This window comes from Rhamphochromis sp. 'chilingali', assembly GCF_963969265.1.
Source record: "Rhamphochromis sp. 'chilingali' genome assembly, chromosome: 18".
Lineage (NCBI taxonomy): Eukaryota > Metazoa > Chordata > Actinopteri > Cichliformes > Cichlidae > Rhamphochromis > Rhamphochromis sp. 'chilingali'.
Window position 1 is genome coordinate 12,253,711 of NC_137945.1, and position 27,487 is coordinate 12,281,197.

Below are 27,487 nucleotides of genomic sequence, written 5' to 3' on the forward strand. Positions count from 1 at the left end.
ACAAGAAACAGAAAAAGAAGACTTTTCAATCCGTAAACATGAACACCTTATCCCTCGTGACTTAATAATTACATATATTTCATTAGTTAAAGGTTAAATTAAAGGTTTGTTTGCCCATATATTTCCTGCCTCGTGTTTCTTCCCTGTGTAGTGTCTGTCTAATACAGGCCCTAATGGATTTAGTCAAAGTGTTCGCTTTCCTCAAGACCACAAATCTGCCGAACCACAAACGACGGGAGCAATCTGACATCTGCTCTGTTTGCCAGGGAAGATCTGGGGGCCGCAAAGGAGAGCGCCAGCAGCCCCTAATCTACCGTCAGGAGCATGTTACTTTGTTCAGAAGTCTCCGCTTTCAATCGCTCTTTGTGTTGTTGTTTTTCCTGCTTTCAGTTTCCTCACATGTCCTGTGCCTGTGCACACTTGTACACTTAGGACACACTCAAACGCAGCACTCCCAAACCCCCCCACCCTCACACCCGTCTTCTCCTCTCAGCATCCCTCCTTTTTCCCCCCTGCCGGAAGGTATCGGGTGGCTTGAGTGGGCCATTAGTGTGAATGACTGATAAGACTCTTAGCCCCCAATAATCAGGGGGAAAAAAATGATATTTGCAGTTATTTTGAATCCGTCAGAAATAATAAACCCAAAACTATATCCACTTGGGCTACTTAAGCAATTTCCCTGTGATAACATCCCGTGGGGATTTCATGTGGATTCCAAATGACGACATAATAAAACCACGACGCCTGCACCCCCTTATCAGGCTGGATTAAAAGGGAATAATGAAACAGAGAGAGGTTTTTGAGCCTTGTGTGGTATGAATATGATTATCTAATGGACTCCAATGGAAAGGCATGTTAATGCTACTTTAACGCGAGACCTTTCCCAGACTATCTCCTGCCCCTGGCTCCTCCAAAGACCCTGTCTTTCCTCCCCCCCACTCGACCCGTTTCTCTGCCTCTTTCTCCTCTTCCTTTAAGTTTAAATAATCGTTCTGCTATTTCCACAGAAGTCATTATGCTCTGCCGTCTATCTGTGCATGGACGTAGGCATGGGAGTGATAAATCCTCGTTTTTCACACTCTTTTCCAGGCTGATTGGGCTTCGTTGGCCTCTTAACTTTCAAACAAAAGCACTCTAGGCAATTTATCAACATTCAAATTTTTTCCTTTTTTCCCGACGTTGTTGCTTTAAGAATATGGGTCACTTTCATACGAGCTTATAGCAAACTTTCCGAGCATCCAGTCGGATATTACACGATGCTTGCTTTGAATAAGTATTTGAATGCTCGGCCAAAACAGCCTCAGTGTGAATAATCCCCGGCTATTTAAAAACAGTTTTCCAACACCGTTATTCAGTTTTAATTGTGCGCTCACTGCATGCACATCTGAAGCTGTTGCACCTTTGTTTCAAGGGCAAACAATTACCCGTCCATCACCAAATGAAGATTTACGTTGTGCAGGTTTGCTGTCAAGCTTCTGTTTAGATGTCAGACACATATCAGCGGTGTATGTATTTTGCAATGGGTGCCGACTGATTAAATGCACCTGTTCTTTTGATCAGTAGAAGAAGCCCCTGACCAATTCAGGCCCAGAGTGGGGGGTCATCATCGGGCCCATTAGGGCCGATAACACTCCTTGAGCTCCACGGTCAAGTCTGTTCTCATACAGCCGAGCACGCAGCAGCATTGTGGATCAGCGCACACATCCTAAGAGCAGACTGAGCTCCCACAGGACACAGTTAAAAAAAAAGCATCAATATTTCATCAAACTACTCTCTCTTTCTGGTCCAGATCAAAGCCTCGACTCCCACAGTCCTACAGGTAGAGATGGCTCTTTTGTTTTTGCTCCTCAGGTAGAGCAGCAGTCAGACTCTGTTCGCTTTTGGAAATCTTGCAACGCTCAGCCCATCCATCTCGCCGCTTGCTGCCTCGTTTTTGGAAGAGGTGGTAAAAGGCACGAGTAGAGACTGTGAGGGTGAAAACATGTTCCAGAGATGTCCAGAGATTGAACTTCTTGGCCTTGTAGTGCTTTATTATTTCCTGTTTTTTTCCTTTTTCCACTTTTGCCCATAGTGAGACTAATAGTAAAAACAATGCTGTTGTAATTCATCTTTTAGAAAGGCTTCCCAGCTTCGGTACTCACTGATACCTGAACCATCATCCTTTTCCACTGTTTTAGTGCATGATTCCTATTGAAAACGCTATAATTACAGGGCTGGCATTTGTAATAAATTACAAAGTTTTGCATAACTAATCAAATTGGTCCAAAGTACAGTAATGTAACAAGTTACTGCTCTTACTCTTACTTCTCTTTTATTTTTGAGATATATTATAAAGTGCTGCCATTCATTCTCACCAAAATATGTTTATGCAATATTCTCCTTTCTGTTGGATTTGTGCAAATTCTCGATTAAAGAGTACAGCAGAAACATCTTTTGCATGCCCGCCATATGAATATAGAGATTAGTGCTGCTATTTAGGCATGTGTACGGTTTAAAGCTACATAACTGATAATATATCTTCCATAATTTTGGTTTATAGCAAACATAGTTTTACAATCAGATCAGATGTTTTCAATCAGATGTTTTCCAGATGTTATTGCATGGTGGATCAAAACCTGATGGTGCATTTCTGTATTTATACATCCATCAGTTTTTATCTACTGATGATCTACAACACTGCTGGCTGAAATCCGAACCATAACAGAGCCCCCACCATGTTTTACAGATGGCTCCACAAACACTGATGACAGGTGGAATCCAAATTTTTTCCATAAGACTTGTTGCCACTGATTTTCAGTGCGGTTCTTGTGTAGTTTTACACACTTCAGCCTTTTCTCCCTGATCCTCTTCCTTAAGAATGGCTTCCTGACAGCCACCCTCTCACTGAGACAATTTGTTATGAGGCTTCAGTGAACAGCAGATGGATCAACTGAAGAGCCAGATGCATCTCTCAGGTCCTGTGTCAGGTCTTTGCCGGATTTTTTCCCCCTGTTACTTAAGGACAAGACTTTCAGATGCTTGTTGTCTGCTGCAGATAGTTTTTTTAAGGACAGACATTTTTCTTTTGTCTTCCATTTGTCCGGTTTCCTCAAACATTTTAAGGACAAACTGCACACCATGCAGAGATATGCCAAGTCTGGGAATCCCCTTATGGGCATTCTTCATGGATTGAGCTAAGGCGATGTCAGTAACAAAATGTCAAAAGATGCATTTTTTTGTTTCTTTTACTCATCTATTGGTCCATTTGTTGAGTGTAATGCTTTTGTTGTGCTCAAAAGACTCACAACTCAGTGTTAAGTGGTTTAGCAAGGACTGGACTTAAAATGAGATTGCCCAAAGAAAAATGTTGAAGGACTCAGAAAGCCTGGAGAACTACTCCTCAAAACCTCCTTAAAAATGACAAGAAATCCTGGCTCGGTGGAAATTAAATATAAAGAAATGAGGGTGGCTCAAGATAGACGTTTGCACAGCGCTGCAGTAATCAAGCATACATGTGCACAAAGTAAAAAGTACAAAACAGTTAACTGTACAATTTTATATTTCGACTTTTCTTTTTGTTTAAGACTCAAATGAGACACAAATCTTTGGGTTTGTGTCAGGAAGGGTATATGGTGTAAAAAGCCTGCCAAAGCAAACATACAGAGCTACCCTGAGTCATGACTCCCTTGTAAATAAGAGAGCAGTCAAAGTAGCGGCTAAAGTCAGCAGATTCTAACGATAAAGCAAAGAAGCTCACAAGTGCACTTGCTGTACTAAATTCTAACCAAACTACAACCTATTTTGTTCTTCAGGGCTAACCCATTACAGTCTGTGTTCATTTTTAATATACATATTCCCCCTGTCCGCAAAAAGAGTGCAAAAGTGAATATTAAAGTGGCAGCTGTTAGAAACGATGTGAAACAGAATCAATGCGTAAAAAAAATGCGTTGGGTTCACACTCAGCACCCTCACAGCAGGCAGCTCTTTTCAGTGAAAATGCTCCGAAACTGTGCTGTTCACCACAGAGGCATCAAACAGCACGCACAATAGCTAGATAGCTAGATTGTAAATAAAAGCTGTTGTTGTTGCACAAGCGCTTGAAGTTTAAATGAGCACCTGGTTACTAAGTTCAACACAAAAAGCATTAAATATGTCAATTTTCTGCTTTCAATTTGCACCTGCTGCCTCCAGAAAACCCACTTTCAACTAAACTGGAGCCTAAAAAGGTAAACAAAACAGACATGTAAGAGCTGTACTCACTGTATAGTGAGTTTGCCATTCGATAGTATTATCCAAATGTTTAATATACATTATTACCTATAAAGTGCACTCAAAGTACCCAACAATGCTTTAAAAAAAGAAGTGTGCTACATTACAGCGCATTACAACACAACCTGCTAGTAAGGAGGTTTTCTTTAATAACTGATTGTTATAATATGTATTTTTTCAATAATTAATGGATATAAGGATATAATATAAGGATAAGTGCAAGAAAATAGAAGGATGAATGTTAGTATTTACTGCTGTTGTCTGTCAGCTTTAAACTGTGTGACAGCAACAATGCTATGAGTGGCAAATGCTGGAAACAACATTATTTTTCAATTATAAGATTTTAAGAATATAGGACATAATAAAAAAAACATTCTGATCCTTAAAAGGTCTTAAAATGAATGAAATACAACCTCAGATCAACTACAAAACATTGCATGTGCCTAAATTAAAGCCTCCAAACCTCAAATAAAAGCAAAGGTGTGAAGACTTGTGGGCCAAAAATCCTCCATAATAATGTGAGAGACTGATAAAGTCATACAGACAACCTTCTGCTAAAGGTTCTACAAGATACTGAATCATGAGCCGTACTGTATGTAGCATGGTTTAAGTGCCTTTATAAGCAGTAGTGAACAATAATTTATTTAAAAAAACTGATTTCAACAAACTCACCTCAGCAAACACAGAAAATGCAACCATTTCAGGCATGAATGCTCGGGCTAGTTGTTATTTATCTAAACAGAAAACAGTTTTTTCAGGGGACACGGCAGATCTGTGTTCAGCGTTTCTTGGAGGACGTCAGATCTTCTGTGCTGTCGCACTTGCTCTTCAGTAGTGGTGAGATCAGAGCTGCGAAATGTACCTAAACACAACTCATCTCTCTCCATACTACCTTTGCTGTGGCAGATGTTTCAACGCAGACTTGAGCCCAGGTGTAGACGCTTACCACATCCTCACTGCATCTCTTACACCTTCTACACGGTGGAGGCCAGTTTTCCTCATGACCAGCAGCACAGGAGCTGGTAACTAAAACGATGACCGAAATGCATTTATTTTATTCGTGAAAAGTCAAATTGCACGTGAAGATAAGGATGTAGGTGTTACCACTGTATATATATAACATATAAAATAAAAGAAGAAGGAAAAGAAAACCTGTCTGTGTTGCACTACAAAATTAGATGTTTATTCCCATACGCTAAACAGCGGCATGCATTTACACTACAATTTCATTTGTGAGATACTTCTATTATTACTTGAGGAACAGTGGATAGGTTTTCCTCTCCACACAGAGGATAATATCAGAACGTATGTGGTAACAACAACTGGCATGTGCATGAGCCCTCAACATAGACTCATAAAAATTTACATAGGTGAAGCATTATGACGAAAAAGCTAATTTCTGCAATAACAGGGTGCTAAATATTTTTTGCTGCAGGGCCAGATTTGTTTCCCGCCCCAATGTGGACATAAAATGTTGATTAGAAATCACTATAATAAGGTTCCAGTTGCATTGTATCCTGTAACAAACTTTGCAGCAAGCAAGAGTAATAAAGGAGTCGATACTTAGAGTTAATGCAGAATTAGTTGGATTGTTCCTCCACAGGATTCTGTAAATTTAGGGTGGAAAATATTTAAAATGCACTTAATTAGAAAAATTGGATGTTTAGCTCTAAAAACTGAAAATGATCCATGTTTTCTTTCTTAAACCAAAATTTTACTGGTAAAAAAAAAGAGAGCTTTGTCTTTCCTATTCCTGCATTTTATGTCAGATTATGTTACCAAACAGGTAGATCAGTTATTAAATTGATACATTTAATTTATTATAATAAAGAAGTGTAACTGGTAGTAATTGTTCACCATTAAAAAGAATGGCAGATTTTATTTATGAGAGCCAAGAATTATGCAAAGCGTGATTTTGCAAATAAATGCACCTTGTCGTGCACTGAGTGTCTACACATGGCTTTGTGTTCATCATTATAAGTGTGCAAATGTCTTTTCTCCCCTCCACCCACTCCCACCCCTGCATCAACCCCGGTTTTCTCTGTCGTCCCTGAACACACCGGGCCCTCTCCTCCTCATCATCAGCGTCAATCTGTGGCTGTCACTCGGAGCCGGACAGTGACTAACGACACTCCCAGTCAGTCAAACACTTATCACCACACAGGTAACACACAGGCCTGGAAATGACTGACATGAAATGGAAACGTCTCTCATTCTGTGGGCCCGGGAGCTGAAGTGAAATATTAGCTGTGGGAGAGATGGCGGATGATAAGCGGCTCCTTGTTTGGGCTGGAATTGCGGAGGTCCAAGTTCTATTACATTTCTTCTGTGTGTGTGTGAAGCTGCTTCTTGCTTTCCTCATGAACCAGTTTACAGCAACAAGCTTTGAATTTAACAATGAACCTAACTTCCAGCATAAGCTTATTTGTGACTTTCTCTAGCAGTAAATGGAGCTCAGAGCCGGTGGGTCACTGCTGATATGTAAGCCATTGTCCCTGCAGCTTTCGGATGTCCATAAGAAACAGACCGCAGTCTGCTCAATGTCAGTGGGTCACATATGTTTCCACTGTCTCTCCTATTACTCACAGACTCCACAGTATCCTCCCTCCATCCCTCTTTTTTCTTTCTCACTCACCTCTCCTTTATGCACACACGCACACAATTCCCCCTGTGCAGAAAGATGGATGGGATGTTCCCAACCACAGGTGCTGCTCTACTTGTGAGTCTTTTTGCATTCTTCACTGCACGATCCAGTCCTGCTTTTAGAGTTATGTATGGCAGTGAGTTCAGTCTGTTTGTAGCTCAGTGGGAATGGGCTGATGTTCAAAAACAAAGAAAAACTCACTGACTTCATATTTAACCCCGCTTTCCCAGACTTGGTCTCCCAACCAAAATCGCCACTAGATGGGGTTGATTTCTTTTCCAACTTGTCTGTTTGCTGTTGACCCTATTGAAACCTAAACTAGGAGCTTTCTGCTGTGCACATCACACCACCTTGTGGCTGATATTAGTAGCAGCCTGAAATAAAACAATATAGCAAAGCTTTTGCTGTATACACTAGCAGTTTGGTACTTTTATGGCAGTAATTCCCAACAAAAGGCCTGTCCATACAAAGAGTTGAGGGTGTTGTAATGTTCAGTGTGTTTGTAAGACAAATATATGCACAAATGGGAATATAAATTAGTGTTATTCAGTAGTTCAGTAGGTTTAAGATTAATTCTTTTCTCTTCTCACACTAACTGGCTGACCCTCTCAGATATATCAGTAAACCTTTGGAAGATCAGGGTTTTGCAACATCAACTGGTAAGAATGTATGAACGCTATGAAGGAAAAAAGACATGAAGCCTAAAAACATGCAAATCCCTGACAGGCACTCACCAGCCCCTTTGTTAGGTACAGCTGTTCAGCTGCTTGTTGACACAAATGTCTAATCATCCATCACATGGCAGCAACTTAGAGTACGTACACATGTAAACGTGGTCGAGACGAGCTGCTGAAACTAAGCTTGAGAATGGGGGAAGAAAGGTGATTTAAATTGCTGTCAGTGTGCTGTGGTTGTTGGTGACAAACTGGTTTATTTCAGAAACTGTTAATCTGCTGGGATTTTCCCACAAAACCATCTCTAGGGTTTAGAGAGAATGGTCCGAAAAAGAGGAAATATCCAGCGACAATTCTCTGTTTGAAAATATCAGGAGAGAGTGATTAGATGACATTGAGCTGATAGGAAGGTAGCAGTAACTCAAATAATCGCCTGTTACAACCAAGGTACGCAGAAGAGCATCTCTGAACGCACAACATATAAAACACTGAAGTAGATCGGCTACAGCTGCAGAAGGTGCTACTCCTGTCAGCTAAAAACAGGAAACCAAGGCTACAGCAACACTCATCAAAACTGGACAATGGAAGATTGGAAAAATGTTGCCTGGTCTGCTGAGCCTTGAATTCTGCTACAATATTTAGATGGTGATGGGTCAGAATTTCCTATAAACAACATGCAAGCATGCCTTGTATGAGTGGTTCAGGTGGTGGTGTAATGGTGTCGGGGGAAATATTTTCTTTGCACATTTTGACCCCATAGTGTCCCCATCTTCTGTTGGCTGTTTCCTCTTGGATAAAGCAGCATGACACAAAGTTCAAATCATCTCAAACTGGTTTCTGCAACATGTCAGCGTGATAACTGGCCTCCACAGCCATCACAGGTCGATCCAATAGAGCATCTTTAAGATGTGGTGGTTCGGGAGATTCACAACATGGATGTGCGGCACCTTGTTGAATCTGTGTCAGAATAACCTTACGTTGCAGGGTGTGCGTAATAAAGTGGATAGTGAGGGTAGACTAACATGTACAGTCAGCACATCCTATGTTAGCTCTGCAGTTTTGTTTAAATCAGTAACAGGAAACTAAAACAGGGCATTTAAGCCCATCTAATGCCATTTCATTGTGCGTGTGTATGCATTAGATGTTACCTTAATAAGCTATAACAACTATTTTTCCTTGTAACCCAAAGCCCAGTGTAATCTTTCATTGGATCAGTTATGAAATAAAAACACTGATGCAAAAAACAGATCTTCACTTCTGCTTCTAAGACAAACCGTGGGACTGACCCCGACTTGAGAAACTGAAAAACCTATAACGAAGCACTTCATCTTACCACAGTGCTGCGCGCCCCTTCGGTTATTGCGTAACATTCTTTTCCCTTGAATTCATATGACCGGGACATTGAGGACATCTGTAGGGAGGCCTCAGCTCTGCATTTAAGCGGGAACATCTTGTTGTTGACTTGACTGATGGTTTCCTGTCGTGAGATGAAGAAACAGCACAAAAGAGGCACTTGAAAGAACGTGTCTGTGGTCTCACCTGAATCCAGCAGGTATGTAACTATGCAGCAGTCTCTGTGGTCACCTTGGTGACCACAAAAGCACCTCATATTTTGTTTCCTGCAGCTAACAGGTACTTTGTGGTGTGCTTTGCTTCTACCACCTGTCTCTTGTTTTTGTCTTCCAGCACAGGAATTTGTATTGTATTGGTTAAAAATTTAAGATCAGGTTATCTGACATCTGCTGCTTCTGATTGTGGGCGCCGGGAAGAGTAAACAAACCTCTCGTAGCTCATCAGCAGCAAATTTAAATGCCAGCTTACTGATACTTGAATGACTTGATGTTTTCAGGCCAGATAAGTTAGAAACAAGCACTACTATGCAGGGATTGACTTGCACGTGCCATTAAAAACTGCGCATATGTGTATTTAGTGCACCCTGCTGAAACGTTACCTTTTGCGTGAGAGTGGAGCTGCAGTAGAATTGGAAAGTTTTTCAAGCTGTGACACCTGCCTGCACGGATGTCTGTCACCTGTCTGAGCTACAGCCGTTGTGAGACCGCTGTGGGAAATGTCTTTCATGGCAGTATGAATGGCTAACGTTAGCTTTCGCTGTGAAACTGCCAAGTCATACCCAAACAAGGTTCAATCATAAAACAGTGTCAGCAGACAGGATGGCATAGACTTTTAATATGAGGATGTGTACTCAGATCGAAAACAGTGAACTTGCCACATTCGAGTATGTTTCCCACCACACTAAATACGTTATACTAGTGAAAGCATTTAAATACTTCCCCAGGTATAAACTGCTGATCTCATCACTTAGCCCCTGCAGAAAGGGGTACTTGAACCGACCGTTGAAGACTCATCCTGTTTGTTGTTGTGCGGTGAAGTATTGAACATAAGCAGCATAAACTGGAGTATGAATCGTTTTTTTAATGTTTCGTAGTCATTTAAAGCAGCACACAGCAAATACATGATGGAACAAATGTTTAAAAAAAATACAAACAGTATTTACAGTAATGTACAGTTTTTACAGTAATTTCAGATAAAAATGTGCCTGTTACTGTCAGTATGTGGTTGAAATTAATGTAAAGGCTTTTATTTTTTTTAATTGTTGTTACTTTTGAAGTTGCAAATGCCATTGTTGCTCCTCTAATGTGGAGTAATGCATGAAGAACATAGGGGAAAACATGAATTGGGCTCAGATCTCAGGTACGGTTAGGGAAAATGGGCAGTTATATGGAAAGGGCAGGAGTAGTATCAGTGTCTGACATGAGAGAGGGGCGTTTGGGAACTGCCTGCGTTTTACTGAGCCCTCCTTTGCTCATACCTCCAATGCAAGTCCTCACCATCCTTTGCAGGTCTTGTCTGAACCGAACTCCAATGAAGACGTAGAGGAAGGGGTTGAGGCAAGCGTGTGTATATGCCAAACTTTTGGCAACCTGTCCAGCTATATCAAAATTAATTACAGTGTCACAATCTGTGTAAGTCATATTAGTTGCCTGTCTGGCTTCCACAATCAGCAGGCTATTGTAAGGCAGTTGAGAGAGGACAAAAACAAACACCACAGCAAGGATGACACGGAGGGCCTTGTGCTTTTCAAAGCTCTTGGCCTGCATAAGTGTGCGAATGATGACAGAATAACAAAAGAACATGACTAGTAGAGGAATGCAGAAGCCCATGCAAATCTGCAGGGACAGCACGAGGATCTTTGTATGATTGTTTACATTGTTCCAGTAGACCATAGTACAAAATTGCATTTCTTGAGATATCTTCACCTCGGCGAAGATAAACTCAGGGAGTGTGAGGAGAGCAGAGACAAACCAGACACCAAGGCAAGCAAGTTTGCTGTAGAACAGCCTCTTTTTCTTTAGGTTTTGGGCCTTAATAACTTGAACAATAGCAATGTATCGGTCCACACTAATGCAGGTGAGAAGAAACATGCTGCTGAAGAAGTTGATCTTATAGACAGCGGACACTATTTTGCAGAGAGTGATGCCAAAATCCCAGCCTTTAATGGCATCGACTGCCCAGAATGGAAGCATGCACAGGAAAAGGAGATCAGCCACTGCCAGATTTAGCAGATACACATCGGTCATTGTTTTCAGGCGGTTGCGCACAGTGGTGTAGATCCAAACCACCAGCAGGTTACCCACAGCACCCAGGATGAAGATGATCCAGAAGAGCGGCGGCTCGTACTGCCCACGAAACTCTCTGACCCAGGTTCTGTCACACATGCCTGATTCGTCAGTTGGCAGAGAATAGTCCTCGGTCTGAAATCAGAAAGCAGGTTTTCTCGTGAGGTATTAAAGACAACTGTTTGCAACAGATGCACTGTCTTTTTGTCTTGCTTTGAGTTTCCTGTCATGCATTTTTTTTTTATCTCTCTCTCTCTCGTTGAAACCCAACTCACTCTCTCTTGGTTACTCGTTGGTGGTTACATAAGATAACATGTTTACAATGGGAATACAGTGAAATTACATCAAACACTGTCTGTGACGTGCAAGCTAACCAGAGTATGCAAAAAAAACTGCCGTCAGGTGCAGGTGCCGTGTCTGTACTGGAGAAACCACACTACTGCACAGTTTCCTGCTGCTATCCAACCCTGAGGCGAAGGGGGGGGAGTGCGAACGATCCCGAGGGGCTCCAGAAAGGGGCCCCCTGCAGAACTCAGGACCCCCAGAAGCATGGCATTTAGATATAGGGCAAAGATAAAAAGCGGCGTCTTGATGTTGAGATACAATGGAAAATTTGATGCGAACTACAGCCGTGGCTCTCTGTGGTAATTTAGTATTCTAGAGATGTCTGCTTTAGATAAATCGACTACACTTGGGTCACTAAATGGATTCTTTTACACTTTCAATAAAGATATATAATGGCAAATAAACAAACTCAGGTTTTGTGTACATACAGATTTTTAAACAGCATCTTAAATTAAGTTTTACGGTATTTTTGAATACTTTAAATACAGCAAAACAATACAAAATGTCACTTAAGCACTCCATGTGTAAGCAGGCAATACTAAGAATGGCAAGTCTACTATATATAGAATACAGACATTAGTGTTTATGAGTTTTTTTCAAAGTAATACTCACTGGAGAATATGTTGTTTCATTGAAATCACTGAAATCCTCCATGATTGCTACAAAGGAACCAGAAAATGTTCAAATTAAAAACAAGATTAAAAACAAGATTAAAAAAATAGATTGCAAAAATAAAATAAAAAGTAAAAAATAAATAAATAAAATAAACATTAAATAGAACAAACTAAATATAACCTGGAGCTGAACTAAATGTTAAATGGAAACATCTTTTCAGCAGACCAACAAATTACTTACCCGCTCAGTAAGGCCGTAGTAAGCAACTTCACAGTCACAGGGTTGTCACTTTTACCAAGCACGACTCATCTTCACTAACTTATATGGTTTCTCTGCAACCACAGAATCACGTGACGATATCAGTTCACTTCCCCTCTAGGCCTTTGTTGATGCACGCGCATGTCTTTATTACAGCTAGCAGTACTTCAAAAACTAGCATCAGACATGCATGGTTTCAAACACTGACAACGTTGCACCAGTTTAAAGGAGAAGTTGTGATTTTTAGGCTGCACCATCTGAACCCTGACCATCAGGCTGGAACCAAAGCACATTCTCTCCACAGCTGATTGGGTTTGATCGAGTCGTGGCCCATTTTGTACACACAGGTGTGGAGCACTTAGAGCAGGAGATGAGTGATGCGTGAAACTGAAAACCAAAGTGCGATTAAAGCCTAAAGCTAAAAGATCGTGGGCGCTGCTGTTTCTTTGCAGTTTCAGTGGTCTGAAATTCAGACGATGTGGGCTTGTGTCAAAATAACAGTATGTGTAAGCCTTCTTGTTTCTTATTAGCATGTGCTCTTACTTAGTAAACAACTCATTGTCTGCATGAGAGAAACCGTGATTTCCCTTTGAAGTATGAGGAAATCAAATCTGGGAAGTAAAAAGTTCGTTTGGTAATGCCTAGACTAGGCTAAAGGGAGTTTAATAAAAAACATGATCATGCTGGATGCTGACCACAGTGGTGCAAAACAAATGAAGAAGAAAGTCCCTGACATACCACCTGACATCCAAACAAAACTGAAAACATAAAGTCATCTTGTGACCCGGGATGGAAGATGATGATCACACTGTGACACACTCATCAACAAGAGCCTGACACACTTTGAAAATGATTATAGATCAAATTATTGAAATAGTTCATCTGTTTTTGCTTCCTTATAGGGTTCTCTTGGGGGGCTATTTTGACCTCTCAGAAGGCCCTCCGTATGACTGAGTGTGTTGTATTCTCAAAGTTTCACTTCCTGGCCTGGATTCCTTAGCACTTGAATCAAGAGGATGAGCGTGCGAGCCATTACCTCTTCAAATTTCTACCAATTGCTCACTGGTTGCGTTTCTCGGTTTTGATCGGCGTGAGGCACGAGGAAATGAATATGTCATGATCAGTATTTACCTTCTGGGAACAGACTGTTGAAAGTGTAGCAGCCTGAGAGGTTTCACTCACTATTTGCCATCTACCAACTGCCAAAGTGCGGCTAATTGCATGGCTTTGATCTGTGGGAATGAAAAGCACCATAGCAGAGAGACCATTACATACCGTCAAACGGAAAGTTTCGTTGGCATCGGTTGATGACGGCGCCACATCAGGCTCCAAATTGAAGATGAGATCACCTTTCGAATCTTTGATGCAGTGCCTTTATTGGGAACTTTCTATGAAAAACAAACCAGTGGACATAATAAGTGCGTAATCAAAGTTTAGTGCCCTTTCAGTATCAGTATCAGGGTCAAAATGGCGAAGTCATACATCGCAATCCATCAATCTCCAATAGCTGTCATAGAGTGAGAGACAGGGTACAGGTAAGGTCAACACAAAGACGCAGACAACCATTTAACAAGTGCAGTCAACTTAGCTTTGCTAGTTAACCTACTCGTGTTTTTGGACTGCGGGAGGAAGTGGGAGTAAACAGAGAGAACCTATGTAGATGCATGAAGAACACGTAAAGTCTGTGTCATAAATGTTGTTTGATTCAAACTCGGGACCTTTCTGCCTTGATGCAAAACTGCTAACCACTGCGCCACTATATGAACCACAAATCACATACATAGATAATAAAAACAAAAAACTTGCTTTGAGAGTCTTTTCACTCCCCCCGAAAAATGCTGCATAGAATGACAACGCAATCATGCAGTGTTTCAGTGTTCCATGCAGCTGTTGTAGATTGTAACCACGGTTATGCATATTTAAAGGTGACTAAACGAGGTAGTTTACCCAACACGACTGCAGACTGCCGCCTGAATGACACACTTTAAGGCTTCATGCATCTCATGACATCTTATGACATAGCTCTCACTGCTGCTGTAGCCATGGGCGTGCTTTGTGTTTTCGTTGTTGTGTAACACGTGTGTGTGTGTGTGTGTGTGTGTGTGTGTGTGTGTGTGTGTGTGTGTGTGTGTGTGTGTGTGTGTGTGTGTGTGTGTGGTGAAGGTTTTGTTCACTGAGGCCCATGCTCTTCAACCTGTGTGGTGTGTTGATAGTAATGTCTGTCATAAAGGAACCGTTGCGCTGAGCCGTTAGCTGTGGATTACAAGAGTCTTTTAAAACAATAAATAAAATAATAAATTAATAAAAAGCAAGTTTCCTGATTAATTAAACTGTATTTGTATTTTTTGTGCTTGGACTGAACCAATAAATCAAACTATTTAATGCACATGAAATGCAAAGGAGATTTTGTTTTTAAAAGTCCAGGAAAAACCAATAAAACTAACAGATCTGTTTCTGAACATTAAGGATGAATTTCGATGGCACAAAATAAGAATTATGAACCTTCTCCATGCTCTGTTTTCAGGCTTTAGAAAATCTAACCTGTGACGGCACACTTCGCCCAATCACACATCTTTTCAGCCGTATCAGGTGTGATGTGGTGGCACTGCGGTTCAGGCAGAGGTCTTCCAGCTGTGTGTGTGTGGTGGCGTTTGTTCAGGCCAACCGTCAGTACTGACCTGCTTTTGAAACACACACAAATGGAAAGGAGAAACCTCCAAGGCTGACTTTCAGTGGTGTGCTGAATATAGGAGCAACCAGCAGCTGCCAGCTCAGCCTTATCTGTGCCAATCTGAGCCACTGAGCTGGATTTCTCATCCATGTTTTCACTTGCGGAGTATTTTATCCAAAATGATCAGAGAAACATTTGTGTTTTAGTTTTAGTGATTGATAAAACTGAAGTTATTGTACTGGGCCCTAAAAAATCAGCTTCCAGGCCGCTCTCTTTGGAACCAGCTCCCAGACTGGATTTCAGAGACAGACACTTCTCGACTTTTAAGGCCCAGTCTGCTGGGGGGTTCCCATGAGGCACTGAGTGTTTCTTCTTCACTTACCTTTTTCACTTTCTATTCGTTTACACATTACTCTGCATTTCCTTATTAGTTATTATCCATCTCTGGCTCTCTTCCACAGTGTGCCTTCTTTTCTGTCTTCCTTCCATCACCCAACTGCTCATGGCTGCCCCTCCTTGGGTCTAGTTCTGCTGGAGGAGCTTTTACTTCTCACTGTCACCAAGCGTTTGCTCATGTGTCTGCATATTGCACCAACACAGCGCATCACTTCCTCATTCATATGTGGTCACTTGCAATTCCAAACAACAAAAAACCCACATGCCAAAACGCTGAGGCTCTGAGATGTGCCTAGAAGTCAACTGCTGATGTCATGCTGCAGTCTGTGGGATATTCCCATCATCATCTGGTGGGAGAGGCGTAGAACAGAAAACCAGACGTGGCATATTCTGCTACCTTTTCTAAATCTCCAACTCTGAAGAATATAAAGCAGGGAAAACACCCTGGAATGACCATGTATACAACCTGAAACAAAAAAAATACTAGATCTCTCAACCCAATCATCCCTTGTGGGAATAAAAGACTTTGAACATGTTGTTTTGATACCTATTCATGTCAACATAACAACAAGGCATGAAAAATCACAGAAAGTCCAGAAACAAAGGATTGTCCCATTTGTAAAAGCAAAGTAAACAGTGTAGTTTCTGTGTTAAGTTTTGTAGCGTGAAATGAATTTCCACTGTGATAGACAAAGTCACAAAACATAAGCAACAGATTCATATGACAACCTGACTTCTCTCTGATTGATGGGGGAGATTAGTCAACAGAATGAACAAGAGGGGGAAAAACCTCCCAATCACTTCAGCTAAACCAGGATTATGTGTGTTACACTTACAACTGGAGATCCTCGTAGCACAGAGAGGCAAACTTTGAGTCGTTTTGTGAACTCAGCATGTATGTGCCATTTTATTTCACAGAAAAAGCAAGATAAAAAACAACTGCTTTAAGCAGTTATTCTCAGAAGTGACTAAAAGCTGCTTCCAGTATCTCTTTGTTGTCATCTGTCTCATCTCTTAGCAACTGCCAGTTACTGAGTGATATCGAGCGGGCCCGGGAAGCTGAGATATGCAGGCCTAACCTTTTTACAACAATGTTCCCACAGTGATAGTGAGGTAGCCGGCGTCACAGAGATAAAGGCAGAGACAAAGGATATGAGAGAAGGGAACCAACCTGGAAGCAGCAGTTGATGTAACAATGTCAAATAAAACATACCTACTGGTTCCACGGTGTTATGATTCTGCCACATTATGGTTACTGGGGCGATTCAGAAATCTTGAGAGACGGCAGCGTTGTTGAGTTTGTCTTTTGTTTAACGAATCCAAGCAACATGGATGGATTAACAGACAAATGTAATATCTCAGCTATCAATACACTGCCATACACCTTTACACTTACATTAACATCACCTGCAGGACAAATAGTGATCAAATATGGCTTGTGATACGTGACTGCTAAATCACCCTAGTACAAGTTCAGGGCAAGATTGAACAGGAATGTTACACTGCTCTGTAGTTACTGAATGCCATGTGGGTGTAAATATGCCAGCGCTAACATCGAAACCTGAGATTAGCGTAGATTGCCGCAGTCTTTTCTTCCACTAAAAGTCCAACCATCTTTGTTTTAGGACATTTACAGTCTGAAACTCTCCCCACCAGCACCAGCAAATGTCTGCTTCATGATTCTGTAGAAAACCAGAAGCTTCTGCGTTGCTAGTGAAACTGAGAAAACCCCTTTGATGCCTTGTCAGTGAGCAGGAAGCTGTTCTTCACCAGCTTCACTACTCTGAATTAACTATTGCCCCATACTGTGGGAAAGTGCTGTGACTTCTCTCAGCAGTGCAAGAGACTCTGCTTGGTACATACAAGTCACCACTTCCTGTGCCTGCTGCTGTGATTTATTGTCAGTCTGTTGTACAGCAGCTTAGCTTGTGCATCCTATCCGAACCAACCAGCGGTTCTCAATCCCCATCTTGTTTACTCTTTAGCTGCACCACAAGCACGCGACTACATGCAAATATAGGGCAAGGATTTATTTATTTTTTTGCTAAACACAACTTTCATTAGGTGGTGGAGAAGAAATAATGTAGATGCCATCTTTCTGAATCAGAGCAGCGCTAATGGGTTTTAAAGCATCATCATTGTTATGAGTTTACAGCTCGTATAAGCACGTAGTGTGTTTCTCACCTACTCCCTCCTTCAACACGTATGAAAGGAGGACCACCTCATGTGCATAAGTTCTGTGCAAGATGCATAACTCACATGAGTTTAATTCAGGACGCTGTGGCTTTTAAGGGTTTCAGTGAAAACAAAAAGGTTTGACGGTTGACTTGCTGGTGACCACTGTTTCTTATTTTGGTGCTATCTTGGTCTACTTTGGTTAGGAGAAACAGGGAAACAAAACACATGTTTCTCAAGATAAGCAAAGCAGATTAGATATGGTAAACTCTACAACAACAGCAATTCTTTTGTGCAAATAATATCAGTCAGCACTATTATTACGACTATCATCAGAGAGATTTACCTCATGGTCATTTTACCCCCCGGAATCTTCTTAACAGGTAATTTTTTTTTTTTTTTTTTTTTGGTGGTACTTTACTAAAACCCCTTGCTGATTTAGCATGAAATAATACAGAATCCATAAACATAATAATACTCCTGCCCACAGATTTGTAGTTAAAAACATGTAGTTTTGTGCTTTGTTGTTCCTGGGTGTCTTAGTGTGTCAGCATTAGCATCTAGTCTTACTTACTGGCCTGAAAAAAACATACATGGGTCAACACACAAAACACAATTGCATCTGTAACTTGAAAAAAGGGAAAAGAAAAAATATTTTAAGTACTTGTGAGTAACCAGTGCAGTGACAACCGGCTGCAAAGTCACTGACATCAAGCACCTGTTGCCCAAACTGAGTTTTTTCAAGGTTATAATGAGATACATTTATTTGTGCATGTGTATTTTTGTATTACTGCATTGTGGCGCCCCCTGGTACAGATTACACAAACGTGCCGTGTGTGTGGCATGGCATTCACTACATCGACTTTTTTTTTGTTTTAAATGAATAGGGTGAGTATTTTTAATCAAACACACTCAACTCCCACGTTGTTAGGTGGACCTATTCAACAGTTTGTTAAGGGGAATCTCTAATCATCAAATCTGATTTTCAGAAACTGCTGATTTACTGGGATTTTTCCACTCCCGTTTACAAAGGAAAAAAAATAAAAAGAGAAAATATACAGTGAGTCCCAGTCAGACAAAAATTCCCAGATGCTTTGAGCTGAAAGGAAGGTAAGTTACTCAAATAACAAAATATGTAGAAGAGCATTTCTGAATGCAGCACACATCAAACGTCGAAGCAAATGGGCTAAAGTTGGCATTCCTGTTAGTTAAATGACAGAACACCAAGGCTGTAATTGACATAGCACGACCAAGATTGGACAGCAGAAAAACAGAAAAATGTTGCCGGGTCGGATGATCCTCTACAATATTCGGATGGTGGGGTCATAATTTAGTATAAACAACATGAAAGCATGGATCCGACCTACTTGTATCAGTGGTTCAGGCTTCTGGTGGTGGTGTAATGGTGTGGGGGATATTGAATTGGCACACTTTGGGCTCCCTAATATTAACTGAGCATCATTTAGATGCCACAGCCTACCTGAGTATTGTTGCTGACCATGTCAATCCTTTTACGACCACAGACATCAGTGTACCACAAAGCTCCAGTGATCTTAAACTGGTTTATTGAGCGTGACACTGAGTTCACTGTGCTCAAATGGTTTCCAGTCACCAGACCTCAATCCAGTAGAGCATCTTTGGGATGTGGTGGAACCAGATAGTCACATCATGTATATGAACCAAAATCTCTGAGGAATGTTTCCAGTATCGTGCTGAATCTGTGCCATGAAGAATTATGCAGTTCTGAAGGCAAAACGAGGGTCAGGTTACTAGTGCACTAGAAACATGTTCATGCAGTAAAGTGTCTGTTTAGTGTATGATATCAGCTGAAGTTAAATGTGAAGAAGAAACTTTCATAAAACCGACGACATATTTTAGTACCAGCTTTTATTACCCCATACTTTGCACAATACAAACAAACACACATCTAGTGTAATATAGGGTAGATGTGTCATACTCTACAAGAGCATTACTTCATGAACATCATGTAAATATATTTTTTTTTCCTCTTACACTCCATCGCCCACAGCAATACGAAAAGTACATGGATAGAGATTCCACACAAAAATATTCTATGCGATTTTGAAGGGGAAGTAGGGAAATCACTGTAAATCATTATTCATGTCATTTAATAGGCAAGAGCAGAAAAGTAAAAGCTCCGGGTTTTCACGCATTGGGAAAAAAAAACAAAAAAAAGAAACACTGTAGGTATTTGGTGTGAAATACTATTAAATGCTTAGGTAACAAATCAGATGAACCGCAACAGATCAATAAACTTTTTTCTGTGGCTTGGATTTGCTTGAAACTGCATGTAACTCAAAAGCGATGCCAAGTTCACTAGAAAACGGGGCTGCTGAGATTAAGACTAATCAGCAGGATATCAGTAATCACCTGATGCATGAATGCCAAATATTTTAACCTATGATCACACAATAATAAGACTGCAAAGCTTCCGGCAGACAAAAACGTATCTGTCAAATTCAGCAAACAGACAAGGCCTCTTCAAACTGGGACGTGTTGGTAATTGCATAGAGCACAGAGGGAAGTCTGCTAGCTACTGTAAGTGAGCTCTGAATTGAGACACGGAAAAAGAAAGCTCGGCCATCACTACTACATTTGTGTGTGTGTGTGTGTGTGTGTGTGTGTGTGTGTGTGTGTGTGTGCTTCCAGCTCCTACTCTTTACTAAAGCCGATTACTAGTGAAAATGCCAGACAAAGCGTGAATAACAGTTTCCTTGTGGAAGAGCTTTTTTTCCTGTCTCTCTTGTCTTACAGCAAAAGATCAGATGGTTTCGTATCCAAACCACAGTCGTAAATCTTGGTCCCACTTTATACCCGCAAACATCTGTTAAACCAGCTGTCCGGGGTGGAGCTCACTCATTAGGCTCATATCTGAAACAGAGAGCAAAATCTGAAATTAGTCAAACATGAACAAGAGAAGGAAAATCTCACAATTAGCTTATTAGTATTATATATTATGACTACACTGGGATGCCGTATGATTTTATTTTCAAGGGTGCTGATTCATTTTTACCTACTAGATTTGGATAATCTCACAATCATAGACTCACCTCTGCAATCGTTTCCTAATCTCTTTGATCTGCTCGTTCTTCTTGGTTAGAATCTCCTTCATGTTGCGGTAGGCCGCAGTTTGCTGGAACTTCTTCTCCAGCTCCTGCGCGCAACACACACACACACACACACACAAACGCACACACACACACATTCAAACGTGAGAAAAACAGCACAGATTGCTCAGTGCACCTGACCAACTGTCCCAATGGCATCAGGCGGCGAGTACAACATTCAATTGCATGACCTTTTGCTTAGAAACTCATGACAGGAAAGTGAACATGAAAAAACGTTTGCTTCCGCAGTGCCACTTGCAAAATAGGAACTGGCTGATGAAGAGCAAGGAGAGATTCGTAAACAGCAAGAAAGGCCTTTTGCGTGTCATGTTCGCAGACTTCATGACACCCTCATTGTCTCACAACTTCAATAATAACTGGGTAGAACAGCAACAACAACACTTGACATTTTGTGGGTGTTAACTATATGTTTGCTCGTTACTTTCAATTCCTGGAAGAGACCAAAGTTGCTCACTTTCTCTGCCAAGGCCAGCTGCTCTTGCACTCGCAGAAGCTCATGTTTGGAAGAGATCAGGTTGTCCTGCAAATCTTTCTGGGTTGCCACGTTGGCGCTGAGAGACCTTTCATAGTCCTCTTTCAGAGCTGCCACTGTGTCCTCTAGACTGTTGATTTCCTTGGATTGAGCAGCCACCTTAAAGGGAATGGCAACACCGTTACCTCACCTTTTTTTGAATGAGTTGTGACATCAAGACTAAAAAAATCTATTTCTAACGACGACAAAATACACACTTTGACCATGTGGATACATACCATTTAGGTCCAAGTTGGCAGATAAAAGCAAATGGCAGAAAACATTTATATGAAAACGAAAAACTGTAAAGTTAAACAAACGAAAGTAGCGAAATGGAACGCAAACCGAGACCCAAAAAAAAGAAAAAGTGAGAAGATGACACTTGCTGACTGAAAGCCACTTTTGGAAACGTACCTGCTGTTCCCCTTGCACTCTCTGAAGGTCTTTCAGAGCTCTCTCTGCCCTGGATTTCTCATCTAGTGCACTCATGGCCTAAACAATCAAGCAGGAAGAGAATTAACAACACAACTATCGCTATCAAGCAGGAGTAAGATAGCACGTTGTTTAAATTGTTATTTGTGTACCTGGGATTCTAAAGTCCGGAGCCTCGCTCTCAGTTTGTCATTTTCCTGTTGTAGTCTCACTATCTCCTGAAGAAGTATTAAAGATACAGTAGCTGTGGTTTACTATGTAAACATGCGGACAATCCAACATCCCAGTGAATCTATGGAAGCAATCCATATAATGTACCACATTTCTTTACCTTGTTGAGAAGTTCAGACACTCCACTTTCATTCAGAGGGGCCAACTTGGGTTTGCTTGTTTCTTTGTTTATCTGGGGGATATTTTTAAATAACAAAGATTAGATGGTCAATTGTTCTTTATCTAACTGGTATGTAACTGTAAAACAAAACAAAAAAAAAAATCAACACCATTTAGGCAAGTCATTCACTTTCCCATAAATGTGATCATTTCGTCAGAGTCATGAAAGAGCAGTTCATTTTGTTTGTCATAAAACGGTATGTGATAAAACCACTTGTCAACCTCAGTGATGTGTGAGTAAGTAACCACCAGGCTACTATAGACAGGTACAGAAAACTATTTAAAATGCACAGAAGCAGCTGCACGCCTCTCTAGTTACTAACTGTGGGTACAAATACGCTAGGGACACATGATCAATGACGAATATCTCAGCGGTAATGTTTGAAGCTCTCACACGTGCCAAAACTGCACCTTATGCTCACCTTATCGGTGGTTTTAAAGTCAGTCTTCTCAAATTCAGCCACTTGCTCCAACAGCTCCCTGTACGGGTCAGACGATAACAAAGCATTAGACGATAGAAGTAACATTTATTTATATAGTGCTTTTCACAGACCTAACAGTCACAAAGTGCTGAACAACAGTGAAGACATGATATTGCATAATAAGACCGAAAATGAAAAATATTACATGCAGAGAAAAATTATGACAGTTTATTTATTATGACAAATGTAGGGTTACTGTAAACAGCACTTAGATGCTACACTGGGTGCACTGATATGACAATCTGTGTGATCTCCTCACATCAGCTAACTTGTCACCACAATGTCGATGTTTATGTTTTTGAACATTACAGCGATCTACCATCTAAATGTTTGGCAGGGAAACTTAACACCCTATCTCTTGGTGGCAGTTTAGCACTCATGTTTTAAGATGCACGCTTGTGGTGAGCAGATCAGGCTTCTGAAAAGCTGTAATGTGGTTTTAAATAGCAGATGAAGACACGTAGCCTGTGATATGGGGCGTATTCCTAGCTTTAGACACCGTATAAGTCACGTACAGCTGAGCCCTGTGAAAAAAAGGCTTTGGAGGTTATTCATCCACCCACTGTTCGCATATTACAAAACTACTTTTCCAAAGAACACACACAGTGTGTTAACAAGGTGAAAGGTGAGAAGAGGTCACATTCATTTATGAAGTTCATCAGAGTGTCACAGAAAACAGGCGGTGCGTTTATACTTGTGTATGAGCCATGGGGCGCTGCACTGAGCAACCTGGACCCCGGGTCTGGGTCATTAGGTCATCGTAAGTAGGACATTTGGACAGCAAGCTGATGTTATCTGACTGAGATAAAGAAAAAAAGTTGCCTTCATATCCTCACTCGTGAAAAAAAGGACCGGTCGACGTGCGGTTTGGGCTTAAGCGTGACCATGAAATTTGAATTTTAAATCAAAAGCTTGCTCATTTCAGAAGTGAAGCCTACAACCTGTGGCACTGTCAGTTTTTGCTATCTGAACTTTTTGTTTGTTTGTTTTTTATTTTTTGGAGAGGGATGGAGTGAGGGATGATGGGTGAGGGTTGGGGCCTCTACGGAGGCTCGCAAGGGACATTGGACAAAAAAAAATGAAAATGAACTTTTGCAAGATTCGCAAAAGGCTTTGCGAGATCCCGAGTTACATTTGTGGTATCTCACAAAAGTAACTCGGGATCTCCCTCGAGAGTAGACATGGAGGAGGATTTAGAGCGTTTCCTGCGGTCAAGAGAGGTCCCACAAGAGGACATCATGCACATGCAACAAGACAAAAGTTACGGAGCCCCGCGGCTCCATACCATTGTGCACCCTTCATATACCCAATTCTGTTGCTCTGAGATATAGGCATACTTGAGCCAGAAAGCCCTGATACCTTTGTGCCAAAGAGTGCAATATTCTGACAACGGTTCACATGTGATGTAGCTTTGTTTCTGGTATCACATGTGCACGCCCTCATTTCTCCATGTTTGGGCTTGTAATATGAAAAAAAACATTCTCTGAAGAACATCTGGCACACTTGTTAAAGAAGAACACAAGAATTATCTTTCAGGTTTAATTAATACATATGTTATTGTAAGCAAATGGCTTTGTGCCACTTGCTAATGATTATTACTGTCAATAAATATTAGCGTTGTAATTTTTGTGAAATTAAAGTAGCAGACTTAAGTAATTCAAATCTTTTGCAAATAGTTTCACAGTTTAAAAAAAAAAACACTACAAATATATCTGTATTTGTTTCTGATACTAAACATATCCAGAAATAGCCTTGAAAAAATGTTCAAATGTTAAAAGGCCTAACGGTCTCCTCTGCAAATTATAAAAAAAAGGTCATGCACTTTTCTGAGGTTGCACGTTTCCATTATGCTTTTTAATATTACTTTTAATGCTAAGGCTTATCTAAATTCACAGCTCAGTTTACCCACACTGCATAGTGCGTGTGCATGTTGTGGTTTTCAGGCTAACTGAACATCCCTGCAAAAAAAAAAAAAAAAGTGAGAAACAAGCGTAATGGAAAAAAAGGGTTAAACTGACAGCGAGGGCTGGCAGTGACCTTTTTACCTGGCATGTAACATGTACACGATCTAAATCTGAGCAGCACTGCAGAGGAAGTGGTCTATGATACAGTGTGGTGGAACCTTTCTCTTTAACATGAAGCTTACTTTTTACATTGCTGTGACATGACCCCTATCACATCATTTTAACTACCTCCTGTCTATGTAAAAAGGCCTAACTGCTGAGAGGCTTGTTCAGATAAGCCAACCATTCAGCACGCAATGATAAATAATCCCACAATAAACATAATAAAAATGTAGACATTAAAAATGTCACAAAGACTATTCTTCCTTTTTTTTAAAGGCATCTTTTTTAGGCATCTTTCCATTGATGCCTAAAAAAAATGCCATGATCAGGAAGGTTGGCACTGTGAACTACTCTGCTGCCCCCACAGTTAGTGTATGAGAGGAGGGTGTTGAACAAAGACCTCAGAATAATGAATAACATTTCACATCCCCTGCACAACCTAGTGGTCAGACAGAAGAGTGCTTTCAAGTAGGTTTATATCTGGGACTCTCCACCATTTGACCGTAGAACTGAAGCAGCTTCTCGGATGAGAGGTGAAACGTCTTCAAGTAACTTAAAGAAGTCCAGACACTTTTCTTTGCAAGCTCCTTTGACTTCAAGTAGGAGGCTCTTTCAGCTTCAGTGTAACAAATTTTGGCCCACTGTTCTTTGCAGAATTACTTTAGTTCATCCAAACTGGAGAGTTTACCAGCATGGATGACGTGTTTAAAGTCATGCAAAAGCATTTCAGTTTGATTTAAGTCCAAACGCTGACTTGGCCAATCCAAGTCATGGTGTTTGGGATCACTGTCCTGTCGCATAACTTAAATGTGCTTAAGATTCAGGGCATGAACTGACGGCCAGATGTTCTTCTTGAGGATTTTCTGGTAGACGACAGAATTCCATCAATTACAGCAAGTCATGCAGGTCCTGAAGCAGCAAAGCAGCTCCAGACCACCACCACTAACATTTTTGACTGTTTGCACAGGTATGATGCTCTTTTTATGAAATGCTGTGTTACTTTTATGCCACACATAACGGCACTCAAACCTGCCAAAAAGTTCAGTTTTTGTCTAATCAGTCCACAGAATGTTGTCATAAATCATCAAGATGATTTTGGTAAATGTAGGACAAAGCCTTTGTGTTTTTTTTTTGTTTTGGGGGGGGGTTTGTGGGGGGGGGGGCAGCAGTGGTTTTCACCTCGGAACTCTCCCATGGATGCCATTTTTGCCCAGCATCTTTCTTATTGTTTAGTAATGAACACTGACCCTAACTGAGGCAAGTAAGACCTGCAGTACATTTTGTAATTATCCAGGTTATCTTTGTCTAGTATTACAATTTGTTTGATGATCTGAAACATATAAAAAAATCAGGAAGGGGGGCAAATATTTTCTCACAGCACTGTATGTCCGTTTGTCTATATATATCTGATAAGCAATTTCTAGATAGACCACCTGTTTTCCAGCTCCGAGATATCACTCTGTAGTCGTAGGTAAAACTTTTCCGCCTGGGAGAAAAGCTGCCTAAGCAGCAGCACATTGGTGTGGGCTGTGTTGATGAGCTCCATCTCCACCTCCCCACGCACCACCGCCTGCAGCTCGTCCAGCATCTCCTTCACCTCGTCCACTGTGAAGGTTTCCTCCACAAGCCTTCACAAAAATGCACGTAAATTGGAAATGTTTCAGGTACATCTGAACCGAAAAGCACTTCTAATTTCATTTTCCCTGCATATCTACTTTATATAGACAACTGAACGGAAGTAACGTGAGAAAAGAGAAGAAATGACCAGTCACCTGCTATCTTTGAGCTCCTCGAAGCATGAGTCGATAGTTTTGAGCCTTAGAACTCTCTTTGAACGTGCAAATCGCATATAATTGATGATTTCATTCTGATGGTGTTCATTAAATCCAAATTCAGCCTACACGAAGATAAGAGAATTTTGATTTTAAGCAAAGATCGGCACACAGAATAAAAAATGAACACAAATAAGGTGTACATAAACAAGCAGATAATTAGCTAACTTGAAGAGGATTTTCTCTTGCTAATATGCAGCAGGGCCTTTTCACATGGGCTTGCACATCCAGCGTACTATTTATGTATATAAAGGGTTGCTCGCTAACATTAGCGGTTCACTCGTCTTTTGATTCAGCTTTAGGGCACAGGGCTAGGCGTCTAGCATGCTAAACTCCTAAAAGCGAACAGGTGGCCTGTACAGCAAATCATTTCAGCTACTTACCATGATGGCTGTGCAGCTAACGTTAACGTAACTAAGTTAGCTAGCTTGAAGACTGAGCTGCTCCAAAAGAGGGAAAAAATGGGTTTTTCTGGCTATAATTTAGATCATTCAGTGAGCAGACTGAAAACCAGCGGTGAAATGCTGGAATCGAGTGTTGTTGAAAATCTCTTATAATTACATTCGACGAGGCTAAACAAAGGTTATATGACAGCTATAAGACTATCAAGCAGATTTGCTAGCCTCCTAGCAGCTAGTGTTTGCATTGAGAATGCCTTGGTAACGGAAAAGAGCGTCATCACCTTGGTTACCAGAGGTGCATTCAATGGCGCTACGTAAAGATTTGAAACAAAAAGTGAATCCCAAAACAACATTAACTGCCTCATCTTAACAACATTTCATATACACACGTGTGTGATATTCACTATAAGATTTTTTTTAAACTGGTTTTAATTTAAGGGTAGTTGTTTAGTCTTGTTGTTGTTCTACGTTAATTCGATCTCAACATAGAACACGCTATCTGCCTTTAACTGCCTCAAAAGTAGTCGGTAATCAAGTCATTCAGTTGTCTGCTTCGCAGT

At 40.9% G+C, this 27,487-nt stretch overlaps 2 protein-coding genes across 2 annotated transcripts; both read right to left on the bottom strand.

Moving 5' to 3' along the window:
* Positions 1–10,009: 10,009 nt before the first annotated feature.
* LOC308385926 (C-C chemokine receptor type 9-like) lies at positions 10,010–12,449 on the bottom strand. The gene is made up of 3 exons (XM_080865137.1): positions 12,405–12,449; positions 12,162–12,208; positions 10,010–11,339 (listed from the first exon to the last, which is right to left on the bottom strand). The coding sequence occupies exons 2-3, from the start codon at positions 12,201–12,203 to the stop codon at positions 10,302–10,304; spliced, it is 1,080 nt and encodes a 359-aa protein (XP_080721263.1). The 5' UTR covers positions 12,204–12,208; positions 12,405–12,449; the 3' UTR covers positions 10,010–10,301.
* A 7,085-nt stretch (positions 12,450–19,534) lies between these two features.
* On the bottom strand, positions 19,535–27,181 carry lztfl1 (leucine zipper transcription factor-like 1). Its single transcript, XM_080864276.1, has 10 exons — positions 26,910–27,181; positions 26,467–26,591; positions 26,128–26,322; positions 22,569–22,626; positions 22,088–22,159; positions 21,909–21,974; positions 21,739–21,816; positions 21,268–21,444; positions 20,736–20,839; positions 19,535–20,556 (listed from the first exon to the last, which is right to left on the bottom strand). Exons 1-10 carry the CDS (start codon positions 26,910–26,912, stop codon positions 20,538–20,540), a joined length of 897 nt encoding a protein of 298 aa, XP_080720402.1. The 5' UTR covers positions 26,913–27,181; the 3' UTR covers positions 19,535–20,537.
* Positions 27,182–27,487: the final 306 nt, after the last annotated feature.